We start from the raw sequence: 25,383 nt of genomic DNA, 5'->3' as shown, positions 1-25,383 counted from the left end.
TCCCACAGACAGAAAAAGGGACCAGGATGCCCACCAAAGGCTGGCCTGAAGAGAGGTCTTAGCACAGCCGATCTGGGGAAAACCAGTGGAAGTGGGTATTGAGCTACCTCCCAGGACCTGGGCACGTGTCCAGATCTGTAAAAGACCAAAGGCTTAAATCCTGAGCGCCGTGTACCTGATTTCCCAGCGTATAGACAAAAACTGCATATGTAGTGGCTCATTCAGATCTCACGGTCCCCAGCTTTACGCCTGTGCCATTCAGAAAATCTACAGTGACATTTGAATATAGATCAGCCTGGATTCTACAGTATTATAAAATCATCAACATTACACCCGTGGCATAATTCAGAGGAGTTGTCATGAGAGGCAGAAACCAAGGTGAACAGCGCAGGTCGGAGCTGGCAAGGGGAAAGGCCTAATACCGTGGTGAGAAAATTTACAGGACTGCGTTGTTTTACAGCTGAAAACAAACCCAGGAGTTCTGTACAGTCCTGCAGACAGGATTTATCGTTAAAAATCAGTTGTGCTTTCGTGGAAAATCCCAGGTGACTCTGTTCGCTTGCAGTTTTCCAATCAAAATGAAGCTCAGCTGAAACGCACAGTAAAGCTTGGGCTATTATAGAGCTGTCACCGTCTAACTGAAATAAATTATTATATTCAAGTGAATCGAATATTCCCAGTAGCATTTGGGTACATGAGCATCTACCTAATTCTGTGTGTGTTTCAATTATATATATATAGTTGGTGAAGTCTGAAAACTACAAATCAGTTTAGTTTTTCTAGATAAGAATTAAGCGTTTATGAATTGAAATGGGCTTTCTGCCCCTTGTTATGTTACAGGTCCTAATGAAAACCTGTGTCATGAGCGATGAATTAGACTAAGGATGTGAGGTGAAGGGGTAGCGGTAACAGAGAGGGAAGAAGCAGAAACAATAGTCTACAAGATGGATAGATAGATATGAAGATGTAAATATGTTCAAATATAGATACACATACACCTAGATTTGAAGCATAGGTGGGTACTGATATAACACAGTCATCAGTAATACTCACGTCTCTACTCCCAAATAAATTGTGGTTTATATGAATTATTCTGTTACATCATGTGGTGGGTATATGTACCTTGATATAAAAGAAATGTGGTTTCCTTGATAGAAGTCTTACTAATAGACCCCATTAATCAAAACCTAAATTTACAGTGGCTTGTGTTTTGTTTATTTCCTTTCAGTACGTTCATTTTCAAATTATCACCAAATTAATCATGTACAGTGCTCTAAACCAAGTGCCATTTGGTGAAACAGCTCTGGTTCCTCTCCATTACACTGAGCATTAGTTATTAAGGTGCAATTCAGGGCTCTGTTTAGCCTGATTCTGTTCTGAATCTAATTGCGATCAGCTAGATTCTTCCTTGTAAATGGGTCAGTCACACAGAAAAAACATCAAATATAATCTTGAGATTGAATTAAAAAAAAGGAGAGAAAAAGAAAAAAGAAGATAATTTTATTTGTCTTCATTGATACCTGCCTAGTGGTTAAAAGGAGGATTAAAATGAGGTCATTAAACTTCCCTTGGAGACAAAACCCAGACCTCAGTGGTAATGTGATTAATCAAATATAAAAGTGAAGCTACCCTGAATGAATAACTCATTTTTATAAAATATCTAATTACTGAAATGTCGTCTGCTGCAGAAAAAGAAGGGGGGGGAATTAATTGCAATAACAATTCAAGAAGATAAAGTTTTTCTGAATTAGGTCTACACAAGAAGCTAAATTGAGTTGATTAAGTAATTTTGGTTTCAGGAACACCCTTGATGGAAGTTAGCAGTAATGAATTTTTCAGACCTCGAAGTTCAAGATTGCCAAAGACCGGTGATTTAAAAAAATGGGAGCGATAGTTTCATTACAGATTTCAATTTTCTGGCACTGAAAAAAAAGAAAAAAGGTCTATTGGTCTGTCTTGAATTGGACACATGTACCACTTGGTGTAAAACCAAGAGTCGTATAACCTCCTCTCTTCACGCCAGAGAGCGCAATCCCTGGACGCTGCTCCTGCCCGGCTCCTCACCACGTAAGTGGTTGAAATGCTGAAATCCAGGAGCGACAGCACAACCTCTGCACCCCTTGGCTATGTGCAGCACGATGTTCTCCGTACATTACCGTGCTTTTTGGTAGCTGTCGTTAATGGGGTTAAACAGCATGTGCATATCCATCATCAACATCGTAGTGATGTGTCATCATTTGTTTTGACATTGGGTTTTCTAGCCTGCTGTTTTACGATATTTTGAAGACACGAGATGATAACTGTACAATTGCAGGACCACCCCGACCCCGGCGCTGTGGCAGCGCCCATCAGCTCTTGCTTGCTGTGACCCATTTGTCGTGAGCCGTTTCATTTGAACATCTGGCAGCGCTGGATCTCCTGGTGCGATGTCTCATTTACCAGGGGCTTTTCCTCCTCCTCCTTCCCTGTTCAATGTGTGGGGGGTCAGGAGGGAGAAGCTGTAGGCCATCTGCCCACACCATGCCCTCCACAGTGGGATTGTCCATGGAGAACGAGGTGGTAGAACGTGTGCGTGACAAGGGGTGACACAGCCAGTGTCCCTGACAAAATCCCCAGAGTCAAAGGAAACATCTACAGAGAAATACCCTGTCATGGACATCACCCTGGTTTCCACCACCTGAAACGTGTGTGGATGGGTTAGAAATCATTCCTGTAATCTCTGATGTGTCAGTCAAGCTACAATTGCAAGGAGAAATCAGTCATTAATACTCCCATATCTCACATATCTACCCACACCAGCATTTCTAAGATTTATCTGTCTGAAGTGTTTCTTTCCAATTTGAGTGATTTTTTTCTAGATTATCTGCCTGTTTCTGGTTTTGGATACGTACTAAATATCCTTAATTCTCCTCCTGAGCCCAGACCTGGCCTTGGAGGGTGCAATTCAGTTGCCCAAATATAGACACCCAGCACCATCCAGGAGGTCCCTGGTTATGTGGAAGGTCCACACAGCCCTGGCAGGTACCCCTCATCTGCCAGATGTCCCAGGCAAATACCCATTTGTAGTGGATTATTTCATTATCTCAAAAATACACAGCATCTCGGGTACTGATGCGAAGCTGAGAAATTCAGGTGTATTTTGTAATTTCCATTATTGCAATGCACTGAAATAAATCCCCTTCTGAAGTTTTCTAACTCCCCTCAGTCGGCAGGTTTTTAATTCTTCAATATTCTGTTGCCTTAAAAACAGTTGCTTCCAAGGGATGTCATTTTAAGAGGATATATATCTGGAATTTCATTAAGCACATTTCACTTACGAAATCTTTAGTGACGTGTGGGGGGGTGGGTAAGAGATTTAGCAAAGGATTTTGTAGTGCTGTGAGTTTCCACTTATCGAATATTTCTAACTGTCCGGGATGTCTTCACGCTTCCCAATTGTAGAAAAAAGGGTCAGAACACACAGAGTTAAAATCAGATAGGATGACTAAAAGGTTTCATATAGTTTTCTGAGCATGGTAGAGTTTTTCAAACTGTGCAGCTTAGTGCAATAACGTTATTTAATTGACAGAAAATAACGGAGAATAAATAAAAACATTTTCCTTCCTAAGTTTACAAGTATAGTGACTCCCTCTTTGGCCAAATATCCTCCTGTTTCTCACTCCATTTTTGTCTGTCACACGCGCTTTGACTTAATTTCAGTGAGAAGCTTATTTCTCGTGGCAAGTGAGATGAATTAACCAGCCTTTGATTTACTCTTCGCTCTGAGTTACTGTAAGCGGGCGGGCATTTTTGTGTAACACCAGATTTTAGGGGCCCCATCGGCAGGTGAACTCGGACAGACAGGTTTCCCTCTTATACGGCTTCAAGCTCTCACCCCACGAACAGACGTTGTCCTGACATCTAGCTCGGGAAATCACTTCTGTAAACCACAGTAGCAGCACTTTGCAATAAAACGCACACTTCGGTGCCTTTCTCCTACAAGGATGCTCTGTTCAGGCAGGAGCCCAGTTTATGACCAGACCTTGTGGGTTTTCCAGTGCCTGATTGTGTTGTTCAAATCCAGTCATTAAATATATATATATATATCCATCCCTGTGTGCTAATTCTGAGTGTACTCTGGAAACAACAGAGATTTCAGTTGCAGTGCGGAGGAGGTTTAGCTGGGGTCAGCATGCGGACTGGCTGAGCTGTGCTACACAGGAAACCTGAAAAAAAAATCTCAATACCAGGATTATAGCGTACATTAAAAATTCGGTTTCAGTCCTCTTAAAATTCTTCCCCAAAAATCCATCTTCAGATCCCAAAGGCACATGAGCAACCTTTATATGCCTTAAAACCTGAAAAAAAATTAAATTAAAAAGATCATTATGAGGAGTGGGCAGTTAGTGAGAAAATCTTAAACCAGGCTTATCAGCTTAAGGCCCTTCTTTATGAAACTTCATTACAGGTGCCTGAATTGAAACATCCTCTTCCTTACACATTTCACCAAGAAATACAGGGTCAGACCTGTGAAGTATGTTTTACTTGCTTAGGAGCTGAACTCTGTCACACAATTTTTTGTGTCTGGTTTACATGTAAATCAGAAAAAATGTGTTTTCAAAATTTTGTTCAGAACAGTTAGGTTGTAGTTGGACTCGATGATCTTGAGGGTCTCTTCCAAGCTAAATGATTCTATGAGTCTGCTTTGCAGTTTGAAGAGAGAGAAAGAAGTACGAGGCTTGACATGCCAACAAACGAATGAACATCATCTTCTTTTAAGGAAAATGGTTATTTTAGAGGGTAAGGGCAAGGGACATGGTCTGCAGTTGGAAACATCTCCTCCTGCCACGCTGGTGATTCACAGGACACTGGGGCTATGTTGGCAATTCCAGGTCAACGTCTCCAAACCGCTCTTGGCCTTTGGGATGATGGGCTGTCAACCATTGTAAAGCAGCGACCTATCTGTGCAAGAATGTTTTATTATATAAATGCATGTATATATTTTTTTTTAAGAACGAGGCTTTGTAGGCAGTTGCAGCTGTTTTTAAATCTACGCCTCTGTTTAAAAGATAGCAGTGCTAATTACACCTGACAATCAAATAGTCTGCAGAAAGGTATCAGATACCTTTTCCTGCTGTTCATTCTGTAAGCAAGAAACAAAGGTATGTAAGATGAGAGCAAATGAAATGTTCAAAGGATTCGTGTCTAAAATTGGAAAATAAAAGGCTATGCTATCAGATCAGGATTTTAACATATACTGTTTCTACTCGCTCCCGAGATAAAATCTTTTATTGTTGAGTATAACCATTGTTAAAGGTCACTGTTGCAAAGGCTACATCATTTAGATGAGATGAGATCCCATTTTGGATAAATTCACAATTTTTCTTCCTAACAAGGAGATAGTATCAGGATTTGAATGTACGAGAGTGCCGGGTTACAGATTAAAGGCTTTTGTGTTCTGGAAACCGCACTATGCCGGATTTCATGAGTTTCAGTGAGATGCGCAAGTCCCCAAAGTCAAGTAGGTTGATTACAGTGGTTCTTTATAGCCTTTGAAATACAGATAAAGTACAACTATCCTACACGGGGTTAATGTAGATTTTTTTTTTCCTTGACAAGGCCATATGCTTTTCCAAGGACATAATTTTAATCTCTTTTTAAACCTTTCATATGAATGTTGTAAAAAGGTCCTTTGTGTTCTAATGCATTTTTATAAAATCTCTAAATTTCTATGCAAAGTTTGAACCCCGTTTTCTAAGATATATTTATCTGGAAATGGTTATCTTGCAGCAGAATAGTGTCTTGTGTCATCATTTCTGTGACACCTTTTCATACCGTCACAAGAATGTAACACCTGATAATGAAAAAAAAATTAGTGCTCATTGTCAGACATGCGAGCTGCTTTTTTTTTTTTGTCTTTTAATATCCTTTTACTATGATGTGTTCCTGTCTCCGAACTCCTGGCAAGTACTCTCAGAATCTTTAAACCCAGGTAAAACCTGCACATTCCTTCCTCACAACAGGGAGTCTGAAATGAGAGGGTTTTCTTCTGCTGCTTCTGAAAGAAAAAGAGTATTGCTTTCTTTTCCTCTGTTCTCCTTTGTCTTCATATTAAAGAGTAAAACTTGTCATTTAATGCAAAACTGGTCATAAGTTGAGATTTTGAAAAAAATAACACCAGGAAAGACAAAGCGTAAAGGCAGCGGCAGGAACGCGGCGGATGTTGTTTACACCCCATCGTAAGACCACCTTCCGAAGTGTAAAAGTTTAGGGCTTGCTTTTGGTTTTGAAACCCATCCAGCAGATGTGAAACTGTCACGTGGAACCACGCTGAATGTTGCTCATCGTTCTGTGTAGAAACTCCCAATAATCAAGCGGACGGTCTGGCTCCACCACACCATACACAGAGCTGTGAGAGCTCTTTTGCAGGCAGTTGAGGCATTTTAATAGCGCAAACCGCTGGAGATGAAGGCAGAGCTTCCAGAGCATCTTTAAAAGTTGGTGAGATAATTGTCGTGCACTTCCCTCCGCTCGGCCGGGCAAGGCTGAGTCCTGCAGCCCCAGCAGTTCTGTTCCGAATGAGCATGGTGGCAGCTGGGCCTCGTACCAGTGGAGCAAAACCGCAAGCTGGCAAAAGTGCGTTGGACTTTATCGGTAACATTTTGGGAAGCATTTACCACATGGCGTACAACTAGTCTGAAGTACGACACGCATACGTGCCTTGGCTGTGGAGCAGATCCAGGTGAACGTGAAGTTGAAGCAGGGATGCTGCAGTGCAGGGGGTGTTGTGGGCAGGAGCCTGTAAATCTGACACAAAGAGGGTTGTGGTGGAGTTTGTGGTGGGTTCAGTGCAGAGCAGGAGTGCCCTGGGCTGCCTCTGAAAAAAGTGAGAATGTCCCTTGCAACTTAGGACATTCTGTGATTCTATTTAGAGGGTGATCATCATTCAAGACCGCACCAAAGTGAGTAGTTCTTTAACAAAACATGATTAAGAAATGATCATCTCAAAATATGATTGACACATAAAATATCATTGACTCCGGGGAGACTTTGTGGGGGTTCAAATGAGCTCGTGGTCTCTACTGCATGATGACCACAGTGGGGTGAGAACCCGGAGGTCACTGCTTGGTTGTCACAGCAACCGAGAGCCAAGTCTGACCGGTACGGTGGGTTAACTTGCAGACCCAGTACAGTCATCCGTACAGCAAGCGATATTGGAAATTAAAGGTCAGAGAATTGATAGTAAGGCTTAAGAAAACAGCAATTAGGCTGCGAGGAAGAAAAGCTAAATTACTGGTAGTAGAAGTAGGGGGGCGGAAAAAAAGAGAATTATTGATCTAAATATCAAGTTGGCAGATACACAGAGCACAGTCTAGATGTTTTTTACACCTCTGGGCTTACTCAACCCCCACAATAAAAAATGCAGGCCTATAAACATGGAATAAGAAGCAATCAATTAGGATGGCATTTGCTTGTTTCCGCGCTGCAGCTGGGCAGGCACATCACAATTAATGATTTATTAGGAGATTTTCATGGTGTTTTTTTTCCCCCATTTTACACAGATTTCTGCAACCAGACTGCAGTTGTTTATTAATCTGCCTGCTATTCAAGCATCTTTGTTAAATATCGTGCGGAAAAGGTAAACCGTTGGTTTGTGTGCCAGCACTTGGCTGGGAGGATGCCCTGAAGAGTGGGTTGGTGTCCAGGCTGGGTGCTGCTCACACATGGGGCAAACGCAGCCCTGTGTTTGCAGGGTCACCTCGGACCCCGAGCTTGCTGTGTAACAAGGTGCCTGGCAGCAGAAAGCGGTGGCAGGTTGGACAGCCCCCGCCATGTGTGCTCACACATGCTCATTTTGGTTTCCCTCAGCCTTGGGGACCAAAAGAGAAGACACAGCACTTTGCAGCAGTCATAGCTGTCAGGGGAAGGGCTCAGGGTCTAATAAGAGGACTGAAATGACCTTATTCTTCTGCATTAATCCATAGCTATAGGTCATAAAACACTATTTCTCCAGGCAATTCAGCCTTCATAAACTACTTATGCCTGTAATAAACATTGTGTCATCATTAGCAGATCTTGGAGACAACATGAAAATCTTTCCTTCAGACATTTGTGTGAACAAGTCCTTGCTTTCACAGCTTTTAGCAAAAACAGCTAGAAAAAAGTAAGAACATTGGGGGGAAAAGGAATTTCCTTTAGAAGACAGCCTGAATAATTGTCTTTGTATTCATCCATCTCAATTCTGCACCTCCCTAGGAGTGGCTGCAGTGAGCTAATTGGTTTTACTCTGCTGTGCATGGCTTCACTGCCCAGACTCCAGATTTATTGCACAAAGTCAAGTCATTGTGTGAATTCATCATTTGTCCCCGCCACATCAGTCCCTTTCTCCTCCAGAGTGATATTTATCTGCACGTTTAGATGCTGTCAGGTACCGAGTGAGATGAAAGACAACTCTGAGATTAAGCAATTTTAGTATAATCTGATGCAACCTGAAAATCTGAATGAATTATGACTTTTCAGCAAGACATGACTTCAGACAGGCCAGCTCCAGAGGAATGAGAGAAGGACTTTTGCCTGCACAGGCTTTTGTGGGAGGAGAAGAAAAAAGACCCTACAGAATGTAAGGATTTAAGAATTTAGGAAGTTCTTCCCCATGAGGGTGGGGAGGCCCCATTCCTGGAAGGGTTCAAGGTCAGGTTGGGCAGGGCTTTGAGCAACTGATCTAGTGGAAGGTGTCCCTGCCCATGGCAGGGGCTGGAACTTGGTGATCTTTAAGGTCCTTTCCAACCCAAACCATTCTATGATTTAAGAACATGCTGCGCTCAGAACAAATCCTTATCTGAGAAGGGAAGCAAAGTATGTAATAATCAGCCACAGAAATCCTTCTGAATGGTCTTTGAAAAAGCACTCTGGAAATTACGGACTTCAAATGTAACAATTGAAAGTGAAGCTAAATGAAATACTGGGGAATATGAATAAACACTACAAGTGTAGGTCAGGCACTACGTTATCATTCGTATGTTTACTGCAGCCGCTCCTCCGCTGCCCATTGTTTTACCTTGTTTGAATAGATATGCTTCTCTTTATTTGAAAATCAGTTGTAATCTTATGAAAGAGAACTTACAGCACAGGGAATGCTGCAAAGCAGCGTAGTGAAAGACGGTATTGTTCATTATCCTAAATTACTCCAGGGTAGGGAGGGAATGACATTAAAGAAGTGTGGGTAGCTTTGAGCTGCCATCCTTCCTTTAGCAGATGTAATTTAATGTGATTACTTAATTTTATTAAAGGTAAAGACAATTGTGGACAATACACATTACAGCATTTACTTCTAATAATGATAGTGGGGGAGTGTTAGAAGAAGAAAAGACAGGCTCTGGTTTGTATTCCCAGTAGCTGCTCATCTGTAGCAGATGAAAATTGTTCTGTTCTTCATGGAGCATCTCTCCACAATTTGCTTCTTAACCTGAATAGCTTTGCATGGCTCCTTTGATTCCAGTGAAGGTGCTCTGTTCTCATCAGAAAAAAATGCCAAATATTTTTAGTACAGATGCATAACAGAAAAGAAAATAACCCAGTTAACAGACAATATCCACCCTCAGTGCAACGTAGGACGGATCATTCCCTAACTACACCTAATAGGTATCAACAACAACTGCATGAACTCCTGGATTGCTCAGTATGTGCCCAGCGTTGTGGTTTTCACCATAATGGACCACTGGGATTTTCCTCCATATTGAGATATGCTTGTGTATTTAGAATTTTTAATATACCTATTCTTAAAATATGTCTTGCGGTAAATTTTATCACTGTGGGCTGCAAATGGATGTTGTGCTGGCTTTTATGGAAGCTGCTGTAAAATCTGTTGGCGATTGTGTGGGATTTTTCCATGTAGCCCAGACTCATTGGCAGCACCTGGGTTATGATCTACCAAAGGTGCTCAGCAGCCTGTAGGACCAGCGCTCTAAAGTGCCTGGAATACAGCTGGTGGCTTCCTCGTGATGAGTTGATTCTGTTTGATTCTGAAAAGCACAAACCCAATGGTAACGGACAAAAAATGGTAGTCCTGGGTCAAAGATTTGAGGTGGTTGCACAAAGTGTTTATCTCCTTTGAAATTACAATACGACACCTTGATGTCAGCACTACAGACACCTGCTAGAAGAGACTGGGGACTCATCAGCTTGTCATTGCCAGCACGCCATACAACATTAAGTTAATGTAATGGGCAATAACTAGTGTGGATTTAGTAAGAGACGATCCTGCTTAACTAATCTCCTTCGGTTCTTTGGAGCAGGTTTCAGACAAGTTTGGTAATAGGAATGTACATATGACATAATCTAATGGATTTTTCAAGAGGCTTTAATACATTTCAGTGTGATATCTCCCCTGCTTAAGCTGTGTGCTGTAGAGATTCCAAATTGGGCAAGAGAATGGGTAAAGAACAAGTGAAATCATGGGAAATAAAGAGAAAAGAAGATCAGTAGTGTATACTAGAACTAGAATTATCCTGCAGCTTCCCACTGTTCTTCCCCACTGCTCAGCATGGCTGGAAAGAGATGCCATCTGCATTCACTAATGAAAACTTGTTTAGGACAGGTGCGTAACAGAAAAGAGGACAAAATGCCATTCAGGATACCACTTCAGGGCAAATTTAGATTTACATTAGCATAAGGCACATTTAATATTTTTGCTGTCAGTGGTGGAATAATATATACTAAATATAAGCACACGTAACCGAAAGGCTCCAATGGATGGGTGTGGGTTAGGAGTGGGAAGGGACCCTTGTGCTAGCAAAGGAATGATTTATTATCATTTGCATAACCTGACATTTGTGCACACCGAAGGCCAGATTTTCAGAAGTGCAGTTTGGGGCCAGGATTTGGGTTGCAGACTCAGAGCCAGCCACTCCCATCATTTCCCTGGTGCTTAATTTGCCATATGTCAATCAGAGTGTTGATTTGCAAGTGCTGCTAATAGGCAATGCTGGGAGATGAGGACAGTTGAAAATTTGGGAATATGTCTTACTGGCAGCCTCTGAGCCCCAAACAGTGGAAATATTCACAGGCCAGGATCCCTGATCAGCCGTCTGATAAATCAAGGGCTGGAAAGCAGAAAAGAATGCGGCTGATACATCAGGATATGCCTGAACTGGACACGCTCCATGAAAATCAGTGCTAAATGAGAGAATTAGGCACCAGGAAAGGCTGTGGCAAAATCACAAGAAACACTCTAAATAATGAGACAAAATCAAATCAAAGGCAAGAAAGAAAGAAAAATGAAGTAAAATCACTGAAGAAGCAATAAAATGCCATCATTGAAATCTGAGTGAGGCAAAATACCTCAGGTTAAAGGGACATAGTCATCCTAAAAAATGCACATTTTAGTCTGCCTGCTGTTGACAATTAACTCTCTGATTGCTGTAACAGAGCAAGAATATCAGGAATGGGTTTTGTTAATTTACTTTGAGCATTTCTGAAACTTGGGCAGTGGCTGGGTGGTAGCAGGTTTGTTCTCCTTTGGGCTGAGAGGTAGACTCAGCTTTGAAAGGTTTGGAAAAATACTCAAAAGAAAAAATAGGAAAACCAGAAGCTGTGTCACTCAAAAGATACAACCACATGGTCCTCTCCATGGGACTGATTTCCTGGTCGGTGTGCTGGGGAGGGAAGGCGGCTGTGAGGAACAACAGAAATCTCCCACCGTGAGGTGGACTCCATCTTAAGCGTCTCTTCCAACCAAAATGATTCTATGACCTCTCCTGTCTTTTATTTGCAGTATTCAGGAGAAGTTCCTGAGAACAGAGTGGAGGTTGTGGTGGCCAACCTGACGGTGATGGACCGGGACCAGCCTCACTCCCCCAACTGGAATGCCATCTACCGCATCATCAGCGGGGACCCCTCCGGCCATTTCACCATCCGGACAGACCCCGTCACCAACGAGGGCATGGTGACCGTCGTGAAGGTGAGGGGAGAGCCAAAGCAAATCCATACTTGTCACCCTTTCAGCTACCTGAGGGATTGCCAGCAGACAGATGTCCGCAGTTATTTCTTCGCTTCTCTACCTGGGAATGCGAGTACTTGAATCTTTTGTTTCCCATCTCTGTGCAGATGTCCTCAACACTTTTACCTCAAGCTTATGCCACTGGTTTTGGGTTTCCCAGCTCAGCCCAGCCCACCGTGAGCTCTGACAAACTCTAGGATGCTGAAGGCATCTAAACCCGACGTCTGTGTCCTGCTCCTCCTGAGCTTTTCGAGCGCTGTAAGAGGGAACGGCGTATGGGCTGAGCTGGCCTGGGTTGGGGCAGAGGCTGCACCTTCTCCTTCTTGAGCCAGAAAACACCCCGATAGCTGTGAATCAGGGTTAGCGTCACACGGCAGGGGATCAGTCAAGTGATCCTCTGTGAAAGCAGGGAATGCAGGAGAGGTTTCAAGAGAACTGAATTTCCTGGTAACAGAAGGAAAGGAGAGATTTTCCTCTGATTGAGTTGCTAGGCAGAAGAAAGGTGGAGAAATTTTCTTTTTCCTAATATCAAGCGAACATCACACAGAATGGGCCAGATCCTCAGCTCAGAACAGCTCCACTCCAGTGAGAGCCACTCCCCGGGTTAGATCAGCAGAGGATCTTGTCCAAAACCTCTGAGAAACAAGACTGTAAATATCCACCATCTCTTTTTTCTCCATGCATTGCCTTCAGTGTTGGGAGAGCTGTAACACTCAAGGTATCTGCAGCAAGTGTCAAATTCTGTTTCTCTCCTTGCCTTCGAAGAACATGACTTTATTTTCGTTTGAGCGTTCGCTTCCCATTCAGCTCCTGAGGCCAGCAGACCAGGCAGCGAATGCTTCTGCAGTCATGGCACACGGTCAGAACATAACCGGGTCTGTTCAGCATTCGCTGAATCCCTTCCCAGATAAGATGCCTGTGGATGCTCCCTCTGACTGCCAAAAAACAAAGGCATCGCAAACAGGCTGCTGTGATCTGTAGGAGATGGCACGACACGCACCATGAAATGCACCTGAAATGGGTAATACACACTGTGATGGACAAAGCCTGCATCTTTTGATAAGTCTGGCCATCTCTAACGAAAGTTTTAATCGACAACTTAGGATGAAACACTGATGTTTAAAGAGCAGTGTGATTTAAGAATAGCTCTGTGTTGAAAAAAGGAGCTCCGCTCCCTTGTAGCTAATCACTGCAGTCGTTCTTAATACATGTGGTTTGTGTATGAGCAGAAATGACATCGGTGAAATGCCAGAGAGGTTACGCTGGTAGGAACGTGTGAGCTTGTGAGCTTGTCCTGTTCTCTGACCCTTGGGCTGTGCGTCTGTGTCTGCAGATGCCACTTTGCTGAAACTCCAAGAGAGACATCATCTTACCTGCTAGATGGTATTTCAGCAGGGTCCTTTTATTTATTGCTCTGTAATGACAGCTGACAACCTTATCTGGTGCAACGTTACAAAACCTCTTAAAGCTTAGCGGTAGTTCTAGATGTGTATATGGATGCATATATGTAAGTAAGTATACGTGTATCCATATATATATTTTCTACTTTAACAGAAAACATGCAACAAAGTAAAATGCACCAGTTTAACTGCCATTGACATCAGCAACCAGTCTGAAATCGGAACGTCAACATTTTCACTGAGAGCAGGGGAGGACCCCTTATTTTTAATCTAATAAAGTGTCACAACTGTAGTTTAAAGACACATCAAAGTGAACACCAGGGGATTTATATGATCATCACTGGTACAGCAGGACTTCAGCATAATGAACCATCCCTGATTCAGAACTTGCAGGCAAAAAGCAGGGAAGATTTGTCAAGACGCTGTTGATGCTGGTGTTGACTTTCTACTGCTGTGTAACCCACAGTGATCACAATGCAAAGACCCACATGAAAATCCTGTCTTGCCAAGCTGAGCTCAAAGCCTGAAATTGTATTGAATGTCTTCACAATATAACCTCACCTGATCCTCCTGGGCACCCGGAGTTTCTTACCCTTATCGAGCCGGGAGGCTTTTTGGTGTATTTTCAGCAAGGAGAATGAGTGAAATTGCTTGTGATTAAATTTTCATGGTGAAGAAGGGAAGACTCTTAGGATTTCACCACCTTCTTTGAAATATTTTGTTCTCTGTTAATAAGTGAATATGCTTAAAGGTTGGGGGAATGTCTGCACGTCAAACTGGGTGGCCGGTCAGATCTGGTTCTTTGTGGTGTTGGAGCAGTCTCTTGCTGGTTTGATCCCTGCTGTAGATTGAAAACACAGGTAAAAAATTAAGCCAATTAATGAACCTTTATTTACAGATCCTACATGGCTGGATTTTCATGTGGCTCTTTGAAGCCACTTACACGTAACTTCCCAGTGCTGCAAGCAGAGGCGTTTGTGTCTGGGCTACATCAGTCACAGAAACGGTGCAGGGCAGGACATTCTGTGAAGAATCCCATCCCTTCACCAGCAGTTTGGGGGCCAGAAATGCTTCCAAATCAAGAAGCCCTTTGGAGCTCAGATAATGCTCGTGGGAGCTATTTTGCAACCGCTCTCAGCAAAACCCAATCTGCGGTTCCAGTGTAATCACCAAAAATTTAACATTTCCTTTTTCTGTTCATGCCTTTCCAAACTATTTCCATAACTCTGCAAGACCCTAATCTTCAAAGAAATCCTTGATCAAGGGGAGAGAGAAACTTCCCACTCAGATGAGACACCACGGAGTCTGGAGACAATCTCCAAGAGCAGCAGTGGCTGCCCTGTGGCAGCCAGCTAAGAAAAATGTTATTATAAACTCTGCATGGATCAGAGCTGTGAATTTATAATGGAGACGCTTCCGAAGCTTCAGTTATTATTTGCCTCAATGATAACATAGGACAAATTTGTTCACTTCAGTTAGAAGTACTTTGAGAAAAGGATGGCACGCGGCAGGGCCATTTGTGCCAGATCAGACACTGAACATCCAGCAAGGTGTCTCTGCGAAGGTGCTACTTTTTAATTTCATTTCATGTGGTTCTTGGACATTAAATTAAAAAGTAGGTGACAGTCCAGCACCTTCTTGTCCCGAATGTGCTTTTGCTCCTGCTGTTGGCCTGATCAATATGCACCATTTTTGGTGAGATGTGTGGAGATGGAAGGGGTTAGAGCAGGGTGAAGAACACGGTGTGCTCTGTGCACCATTATCCTCAGAGGGAGGCGGTTTTAAGGAGCAGAAAGAAGTATGAACTGTCCTGGTAGAAATTGCTTATTACGATGTGAAAGAAGTTCTGCTGAGGGCTGGAAAGTGTCTGGCTGCAAGGGGCTCATGTCCCACCAGGGACAACAGCACAAACACTGCCATGAAGAGAGAGGCTCTTGATTTTTTTCAGCAGAACACGTGAAATGGAACTCAGATGAGCACAGAGGGCAGGAGGCAGATGGGCTCTCTCGTGCAGACTGGAGCGCAGTGGCCGCTGTGTCACCACGTGCCAGCACGTGGCACAGATGCCTCTGGGACAGTCTGTGCGATGGGCGTTACTGGGTGATCCCAGTCCAACCACGCTCCCTGCAGCCCCGGTTTTGTCGCTCGCAGAAGGGAGGGAAAGAAGCTGGGTGAACAGCTCTATGGGATTTTTTTGGGGGGGGGAAAACCCTCCCTTGCATCAGGCCACATCCCAGCAGACACGTGTGTGGTCAGTGTGTCCTGTGCATCATCGGGCAGGGAACCCTGGAGCTGCCCAGCTCAGCCCCCCAGCTCCATCCAAGCCCCTGCGGCAGGGAGGTGCAGACTGGCTGTGGGCAAGGTTAGCAAACAGGTCAGAAAAATTAAAGGAAAAAAAAAAAAGACTGGAGGAATATAAATTAGAAGAGTGTGAAAAAAAAAATTGAGGAAATGCATTAGTCAAATTGTTTCAAGGCCTTGAATAGTGTTCAAATGGGAACTTTTACCAGGCATCTTTTCTGAATGCGGTACAAGTCCGTGAGTCAGTGCTGATGGGTGTACTGGGAATCTTTATGCTTCCTTCTATTTATTAAATGTTGGCCCTGCCTGTCAGGAAACCGTTTAGCAATAAGAACATTTGCACTTCAATCGAATAGAGATTCCACTGTTTTACCTTTTGCCCCTGAAATTTGTTTCTCTCATGTAGCCTCCTGTGATTTGATTTCTCTCCTGACAATACTGGGTTTTAAGCAGAACGTGGAAGCCAGATCTTGCTGATGTAAATCAGTGCAGCTCTATCGAAGTCAATGTAACTGTGGCATTTTACACCTTGAGCGAACGCTTTGCAGACTCAGCGCTGAGAAGGTATTAGGGAGAATGGTTACGCTTCTAAATTTATAAATTACGGCAAAGCGTTTTTTAACAGGCAGAGGTGTGATCCTGCATAACTCAAGCCTCTCTGGCAGATGATTAGCGACTTCCCTCATAATAATTAGTGGGATGGTTTAGAAATTATTATTATACTGCAGTTCAGTCAGTTGTGCCAGCAAAGGCTTTTTGCTCCTTCTAGCTCCTAAGACGCGTCGTCTCTTTGTGTCTGCTGAAAAGAGATCTATGGCCCCCAACAGTGTAATGCATCCATGGGAGCGTGTGGGCAACCTCAGGAGATCATGGGGCATCTTGGAGAGGACAAGATGTCCCACTGGAACAACGAGCAGGACCAGGCGTTGTTCCTTGCAGCTTCGCCTTTGCTTATAAATTCACTTAAGAGGAAAAATGAAGAGCACTTCAGGCTGATGAGTCCACACAGACTGCCCTAGCGACTTAGTCAGCAGCTTTAAATGCTATTAACACTGTTAAGTAACTGTCCGGTCCTTCCTAACAGGCTCCGCCTGTTGCATTAGAGCAGCCCTTGGTGGATTTGTTCATTCAGTGCTCAGCTAACACAGGCAGCTTCTTTTTTTGTAAACCACTTAGCAAAAACAAAACACAGGGCAATTCCACTCTGCCGTTTGCAATTTTTACTTTGTGGGCCTTTTTAAACTATTTGACCCTCTAAATACTGAGAGGCCAAATCCTGCACTGGATTGAAGCTGGTCTGGATTTACACCTTCAAAAGAACTGAGCTCAGGGGGAGGCGGCATGAGGCAATGACTTTGATATCATCTGCCTCCTAAATCTTGCAGCTTTCAGCCAGAACGTAGAATTTATTCTCTGCTTGGCTCTGTACTTGCTTGTTTGTTTGTTTTAGGCGGTCGATTACGAGATGAACAGAGCTTTCATGCTGACAGTGATGGTATCAAACCAAGCTCCCTTGGCCAGTGGCATCCAAATGTCCTTCCAGTCAACAGCAGGAGTCACCATTTCAGTCACAGATGTCAACGAAGCACCGTATTTCCCAACGAACCACAAATTAATCAGGCTGGAGGAAGGGGTGCCGACGGGGACGGTCCTGACCACATTTTCAGCGGTGGATCCTGATCGCTTCATGCAGCAGGCAGTAAGGTGGGAGACCAGGCAGCCGAGCGGGCTCGGGTACGGACAGGGGATTTCAGCTGCAGAAATTGGGGGAGCAGAGCAGCTGAAAGCCAGTTCATAAACCAACTGATGAGATACGAGTAAAATGCTTGCGAGGGACTGGCACCTTCAGTTGAGTGTTTGCAGATTATCCTGCAGGCTCTCAAACTCACCATCCTCCCCGCTGCAGGTAAGCCAGACTGAGTGACTGCTCTGGGGGGACAGACAGACTTGGCTCCCGCTTTCCGGGCTTGCAGAGGGACAGTTTGCAGCTGGAGGTGCCAGCAGTCGATAGCAAGGGGTCCCTGTGTCATTACAAAAGAGAGGTCAGGGCTGCATTGTACTCAGTGTTTTGTCTTTGCCTTGTCAAGAGATGTTTTCACCTGTGTTGTTCATGCACTTTATAAATACAGCGGTTTAGCAAAGGCACCTTTGTTTTTTCTGTTTTACCAGGGAAACCGAGGCACAGAAAAGGCTAGATTTCCAAAGGCAATTACTGGGATTTTAATCGTGTCTTGTATTGGATTTAGGTTCAGCCTGGCAAGAAGAACTGTCGGCCTGTTCCGAGCAAAGCTCGCTTGTAACAAACAGCTGCCGAACAGGCTTTTGAGATGGCATATAATTAAATATTATTAAATATTGCCCGGGCAGTCAAACAGCCGTTCCCACTTTATCTGTCTGTATAGAGCACCTATCTGGTCTGTATAAAGCACCCCGCAGCCCTTCCCTGCTCTGCAGTGAGATTTGTTCTGACCTTCCCTTTCCCTTCAGACCAACTGCCAAACATGACCTCCTCGCTAGCCGCTTTCCCTGTGAATGCAATTCATCTGGCAAAATTTTACCCTTCTATAAGTCAGGTGTTTGCTCTGAGCAGTTCAAAATCAAGTTTAGTCTGAGGTGTGACCAGGAGGGTTTTCCTCACTGTATTCTGCCCCCGCTGGGCAGACTGGGGGCTGAATCCACGGTCCAGGACCCTGGCTCGCACACCTTCCCACCAGGAAATACGTTGGCAGAAAATTGCATGTGAAAATGAGAGTCCTTGTGACACCTTTCACAAGTTTTTCAGCCTCCACCTATGCAGCTGGAAATGGATATCCTGCTCTTGGATACTTCTAAACCCAGGGAAGTTTGTTTCTTTTTAACTCCCAGTTTGTAAGAACCACAGTTTTTTTTGCAAAACCTCAGTATACAATGTGACCGCAGCCAAGGCCACTTAAACTTACATCAGGTGTGACATTTCACGTCAGGAGGAGTTGGAAATATTTCACCTGGCACAGAGCTGTCTGGTCTAGAAAATGATAGTTTATTCACTGCCTCATCTTGTTGTCTTTAGACAGGTATTGTGACTTTGGAGGAGAGAGACCGTCCTAACTAACAAGCCAGTTTTTCTTATATCCTTTTTGAAATATTGCCCTTTGAAGGGTCTTTATTTCCCTGACGTCTGTGCCAAGGCTGGTTTTCACAGAAGAGCACAGCTCATTTCTGATTGAATACTCTGTCTAACCCGGAGGTGGATGATCTGTAATCCAAACGAGCATCTGCCATTTCTAGGTGAAGAACCGTCTCTGCTGAGCCGTTCCTGTGCACGGACAGGGTCTTGTAAGACTTTCTGTGGATATGAACAGCCAGTTACTTAAGTTGTTTTTCCTTAGGGCTCCCAGGGCACACATTTTGTTTATCCACCAGCACTTTGTTTCCAAACCCAATTACGATCTCTCTTACCTCCTTTTAATCAGGACAGCCCCAGGCCAAGGCTTTGCAAGAAGCACTGGGACGTTGATGGGGACCTGTCTTTGTGAGCTGTGGAAAGGATATTTTGTTTTTTCCTTCGCAGTTGGCATTGATGAGTTAGGAAAAAAGATACCCAAAAAGCTAAGCCTGCAGATCCATGGTAAGCACTTTGCAGAGAGATGATCCAGCTGCTAGAGCCTTGCATGCAGTTCTCAGTCTCTCTCTTAAATAGACTTTGATGAAATAGAGTTTTTACAAATAGAAGATAAGGAAGCAGGAGCATCTCCAGTAAAGCACAGCTTGGCATGGCCAATGTCACACCTCAGGTTATCCTCATTAGCCACAGACACATTCACAAAGCCAGCTTTGAAACTGGATCCCTGGCCATTTAGCAGAGAAAGGGCAGAAGACTCTCAGCAGTGATATTAAAAAGAAATGAAAACATCCCAAAGAGTCTAACTCCATGAAATGTAATTCTTTCCTTTGGCAGGGGCTTGTGCAGCTGTGTGTTGCTTTCCCACTCACATGGATTGACACAGCTCAACTTTCACTTTGAGCTTCAGCTTCAAACAGCCCATTTCTGCAAAGGGATATTCACCAGAAGCCAGAAGTTCTCCTGCCTGCCTATCTAGCTACAAAAAAAAAATTATATAAAACTATCTACAGGTCTGAGTCACTCATTAAATAAGCTCAGCTTTTGGTTGCTTATTTCAATAATTTATTGTTTGGCCATTCATTAGCTTCCATTTTAGGTAATAATGATCCATCTCAACTCAAAGGGTACAAAACTGAGAAGCAGAAATCAAAAGCAACAAATAACTTAAAACCAAGAAAATGAGTGAGAAAGGTAAAGAGAACATGTTGATCTGGAGAACACGGAAAACATTTGCCCAAAAAAATGGTGTTGATAGCTGACCGGGTAGGACACGAACAGACTTGAACATGAACTTGACTGAGTGGTTGGGAAGCAAGTCTGCCATTGGGTCTGTCCAGGGCTGGACCCAGCGTCGGATCCCCAGGGCGATTCCTGCTCAAGATACAACTCTAATACAAAAGACTGGCCTGAAAACTGCCATTCTTCCAGTGTGGTTTTTCCCAAAGTGTTGTTTATTGGTGAAAACTGGACTATCCCTGGCTTTAAGGGAAGAGTTGTTTTAGGAAGGGCAACATTAAGAGAAGTAGAGAGCAGGAATCCGCCCTCTAATTCATGCATAGGAATGCGGTGATATCACAGACCCCGTTTCTCCTGGGCTGCAGAGACCTCAGGCTGTGTCCACTCCCAGCAGCAGGAAGCTGGCGTGTAAGTGGCACTTAGAGGAAAGAACAACCTTTAAAAAGAAAGCAATAGAAAAATTGAGTAATTGTAGAGGTCAGAAACCCGATACTCAATTAGCGTTTTGTTTGTCAACAAAACCAGTTATCCAAAGGTCCTTTAAATCATGGGTCAGGAGTCCAGAAAAACCTTATTTCAAGCGAAATTAAGGATATGTCAGTGAAAAGACTGCCATGTATTTATTTCCTTTCTCTGTAGATACTCTAAGCTGTCAGATCCTGCAAACTGGCTGAACATTAATGCCACAAATGGTCAGATCACTACTGCTGCTGTCCTTGATCGAGAGTCAGACTACATTAAGAATAATGTCTACGAGGCCACATTCTTGGCGGCTGACAACGGTGAGCCCAGGCTTCGCATTGTTCATGCTTCAATAAGGCTCTAATGTGATGCATTAAGAGAAATGATGCCCTGACAGAGTTGTCAGTATAAGTTATCTTTTTCCCAGGTTTTTATGGTCAAAAATGTGAAAGTGGGACGGGAAATTGCTGGAGTAAATTAAATGTGCGCAGTATACGGAGAGTGTTATTAAGGGAAAGGGAGGGCAAATGGAAAATCGATTTGGGGAGTTCAGTGTAGCGGTGTAGCCTGAACTTAAAAAATATCAAAGGGATGTGCTCTCCAGGGGCTGCTGAACACACCGATCCTGGTAATCGTCCCAAAGGCACCGATCAGAGCGTTCAGGAATCCTTCTGTCAGGACACCAGAAATAATTGTAGGGGATAGCAGGAGGGTATTAGAAATAAGGCAATCCATTGGACTGCTGTGGCTTCCGTGAGAGGTGCGTGTCTGTTTGTCTGTCATCGGAGTGAGTCTCTCTCTGTCTGCTACCGTTTGTGAAATGTGCAACCATTGCCACAGCCTCTGGATTATCAAAGTTGCTGAGGCCAGTACGGACCTTCTCATAGAGGAGTCCTGTTCAGACTTCCTCTTCTGTCCTTGTTAAAGATCGCACAGCGCTTTTGGTCAAAATCGCTCCGTGAACCTGCACACTGGTGTTACTCGAAGCCAGTCGGTCCATCACTACTGCCCTGGATTTATCTCCCTAATTCTAATTAGGAGGAGTTGATGACTTTTTTGCTAACCATACCTAAAGGTGGCCATGCTGTTATTTCGTTCATCAGTTCCTCTGGTTGGAAGAGGCTCTGTGGAGGCCTCAGTAGCTTCCCTGGGCAAGGAGAGGGCCTTCCTCCCCATCTGCCACCCTGCAGGGCACTCACATCAAACCAGAGCCATGCTTCAGCCACACAACTCAGTCTAGGCTTGGCTGTGACCGCCCAGGTACGTTGCTCACACTCTGTAGGTGCTTTCAGGACAGTTTTACTTTGTCCCTTGTAATCCCTTGGACTGAACAGTGCCATGTCCGTTATGAGCAGATGTGACGGTGCTCACAGGGCTGATGAAAACTTGTTTTCTTTGGAGTTTCAGGCTTCAGTCTTTGCACCCCATGTCACAAGGGCAAGGCAAACCCATGGAAAAGTTTCAATGCTGAGTAACAGGGCCAGGAAGCAAATTTTTCCCCTATAGGACTCATGTGATCCCACAGCCCCATCCTAAGCTTCCCGTATGTGAAGGCATCCAGGGCAGTGAAATCCAAAATAGTCTCAAAGGGGTCTGGCAGCATTCGTCTGCAAGAGCTGCAGGGCAAAACAGGTCAAATGAGCTGGCCGAGGCTATTCATAAAAGTAGTGGTAGAGCTTGAACCCATCGAACTAATCCTCACCATCTGACCTTGCAAATCCCGGGCACTTAGTACAGTGTGATTTGGAGTTAACCCCTTTCCTCGACTTCATTGCTGATGCTGCAGTACATCAGCATCTCCACATCCATCATTCAGCAGCTCACAAAGTGAAGACTTAGATAAATCTCTTTATTCTGAAAAATTAATCTGTGACTGGTATGTTACAGCCATTAAAATGCACATAAAGCAATGTCTTATTTAAAATTCTGTCTAGAGTGCTTAGGATAACAGCTAAAGTTTCATCTAGGCTAACAGACTTTTCACATTTCTCCCAAGTTCCAGGTTGTCCGGTGTCACATATTTATCAAAGAAAGGCTTTGGGCCAGCAGCTTTGATGGGAACTTTTCTTTCTTGAAGAAGCAGCAACATCTTGTTTCCTTGAAGTTCTTTCAGCTGTTCTCAGTATATTATAAAGAAGTGGTTTAGCCAAATACTCCTTGGACATTCTCTCTTTCTATTTTTGGGCTACAGTGCAGAGATATTCACTGTAAGAAAAGTCTTGGCTGCAACGTAAGGGGGAAAAGAGGGAATCCTAAAAACCAGCATATTTTTATCCTGGTGGTGCCTCTCAGGACTGGTAGTTTGCGTTCAGTCTATCTCAGAGGTTAGAGTGTGGGCCTTGTGTTCATCCCAGAAAATATTCTGGGTAACGTGGAAACAGTGAAATCACTTTGCTTGGGTCCCGAAAGTCAGTTCTCATGTTCAGCCCCAGTATCTTCTGATGGGCTCTCTGTCTCTCCAGAAGCTTTCAAGGCTGATCAAAGACATTGTTTTAGAGGGAAACCTGCCCCCCGCTTACTAGATGAAAGGATGAGATCAGTGATTGAAGAGCTCATGTAGGAACCATGAAAGAAGGATTTTCATGGCTCCTTCAGAATTTTCAAGGCTCCCTTGAAAAAATGAGTAGAAATGAGAAAGGAATGTAGGAAGGAAAGCCTGTGGAAGCAGAATAAATGTTTGAGAGCCTAGTGGGGAAGTGGTTTGTTGTAGCTTTATATCCAGCACTGGGAGGACAGAAAACACGAAACTAAAAAAGAATTGCTGAATCAAGGCTGCCTGAGAAAGGAGGCGGCGGGCAGGTCAGCACGGAGCCGCCAGATGTATGTGTGGGGAGAGAAATTAAAAATACTGCACCATTTCTAGGAAGGCTGGTCTTTCTTGCCAGGGCAGGTATTACTTTGTATAAGTGGTCCTTAGTCACATAAATGTGGCTCTTCATCAATAAAGGGCTGGAGGAACACGACTGCCATGCTGCAGCATCCCTGCGGTTGGGACAATTGTAAAAAGGATCAAGAACAGTATATTGGGACATGTTGCTGTTGCCATGGGTGAGTAGCATCGCCCACCGTGTTTGGTGATGATTGGCTCATACCGTAGGCTTTGAGCAAGGACCTTCCACCACTGAAGCTGGGGCTGACTGTGGGATGGGCTGGAGAGCTGGTCTTTCTTTGAAGCAGTTTAATACTCTGCAAATCTAAAAATTGGCTAGCAAGTGCTACTGTAAATGCTGACCAACAGATTAGGTACTTTTTTTTCACCCTCCAGGCCCTCTTTTTCCTCTTGTCAGCTGTCTTTCTAATGGTTTTTCCTCTTCAAAACAGCCATTACCAAAATTTGCACCAGCAGCTTGGCATCACCTCCTTGTATTTTTAGAGTTTGACTAAGGACATTGCTGTAGGCTACGAATCTGCAGAACTCAACCTCCGTGTCCTGCAGGAGTGAAAAACAGCAACATCAGGAGGCTTGGGGAAGTTTTAATAATCCCTCTTAAAGCCAGGGACCATGAAAGTGCAGTGTGTCCCTAATAAGGTCCAAGGAGGAGGGTGAATATCCTGGTTTATTGAAATTAGAAGGCAGAGAAGGGGCTGGTCCACAGTGTTGTTGTTCCCTCTGCTTCTGGAGTGATGGTCATGGGTCCGTGTTCGGCTCTGCCTCTCCCGTTCAGGTATCCCCCCCGCCAGCGGCACTGGCACGCTGCAGATCTACCTAATCGACATCAACGATAACGCTCCTGAGCTCCTGCCAAAGGAGGCACAGATCTGTGAAAAGCCCAACCTGAATGTCATCAACATAACTGCCGCGGATGCTGACATCGATCCAAACGTTGGGCCCTTTGTCTTCGAGCTGCCAAGTGTGCCATCTGCGGTGAGGAAGAACTGGACCATAACGCGGCTGAATGGTAAATGGGGCAGGCAATCCTGAGGACATTTGGACTCTTGATTCGCTAATGAGGCCACGTGCGGTTTCAAACTTCCAAACTTTCCCACTTTTTTATCTGATTTTCATTTTTTAAAGCACATTATGGCTGACATTATAGACAAGATAGTTAATCAGAAATGATTTGTATCAGACCTGCAGCATAACTCTAAGAGCCTTGGCACTTGGCTTTTTTTAATGCAGTTCATAATTATGAACAGTTATCAGTAGTGAACAGAGTATAAATCATCCATAATGGCCAAGGGGAAAAAAGCTATTATCAGTCTTCCTTATGTTCCAGTGTAATTGTCATAAGCCACAATCAGGATCAATGTTCATTTCTCTGACCATAATTGCATAAAGGCAGCCTTTTAATTTACCATGGAACCAGGAGGGCTAGGTAAGTGTGAAGATTACCAGTATATGAAGGATTTTTATATTGCAGCATGCAGCCACAAATGGCCCTAACTGCTCCTCTTACTGGTAGTTTCAGCAGAGGCTGGAAAATACCATGGGGCCTGAGGGCTGGTTTTGGCTTCAAAGCTGGTCCCCCTCGCTGAGCTCTGGTACCCTTGGCCAGGGGCAACGGCTTCTGCCCTTGGGGCTCTTGTACCACCATGGGAGGGAACACAAGAAGGATTACCTGGCTGAGCATGTCACCGATGGGTGAAGGGTTTCCCAAAAAAGCAAATTTGGGAGGGCAAGCAGGGAGGCTGCACAGACCCACGGAGCATCATCCAAACTTTAATATTTGCATTTCATGCCGTTTTAAACGCACACAGCTGGAGTTGCAAACGGCATCAGGGTAGGTTAGTGCAGCATTGAAAACACAGAGTAATTTGCAAAACACAGGCTGGTTGTTGACCAAATTGTTAGAGCAGAAGTCTGAAGCTGTCCTGCCCAGGTGTGTTGTTGACAACCTTTCCTTCAGGACTCGGCAGACGGCTCTGCCAGAGGAGCCTGACCCAGACAAGTGGGGCTGCAAGGC

General features: G+C 44.2%; 1 protein-coding gene across 1 annotated transcript in view; it reads left to right on the top strand.

Annotated features, from left to right (window-relative positions):
- The window catches only part of CDH4 (cadherin 4), a 433,344-nt gene that overhangs the window by 394,723 nt on the left and 13,238 nt on the right, over positions 1 to 25,383 (top strand). Inside the window, exons 9-12 of the mRNA XM_065849749.2 lie at positions 11,753 to 11,938; positions 17,129 to 17,382; positions 20,657 to 20,799; positions 24,145 to 24,378. Of these exons, the coding sequence (XP_065705821.1) occupies positions 11,753 to 11,938; positions 17,129 to 17,382; positions 20,657 to 20,799; positions 24,145 to 24,378 (817 nt within the window). The remainder of the gene's footprint in view (positions 1 to 11,752; positions 11,939 to 17,128; positions 17,383 to 20,656; positions 20,800 to 24,144; positions 24,379 to 25,383) is intronic.

Source organism: Patagioenas fasciata, chromosome 16, assembly GCF_037038585.1.
Source record: "Patagioenas fasciata isolate bPatFas1 chromosome 16, bPatFas1.hap1, whole genome shotgun sequence".
In the NCBI taxonomy this organism is placed as follows: domain Eukaryota; kingdom Metazoa; phylum Chordata; class Aves; order Columbiformes; family Columbidae; genus Patagioenas; species Patagioenas fasciata.
Note: the sequence above shows the minus strand (reverse complement) of the source record. Positions and strands in the feature narration are given on the sequence as shown.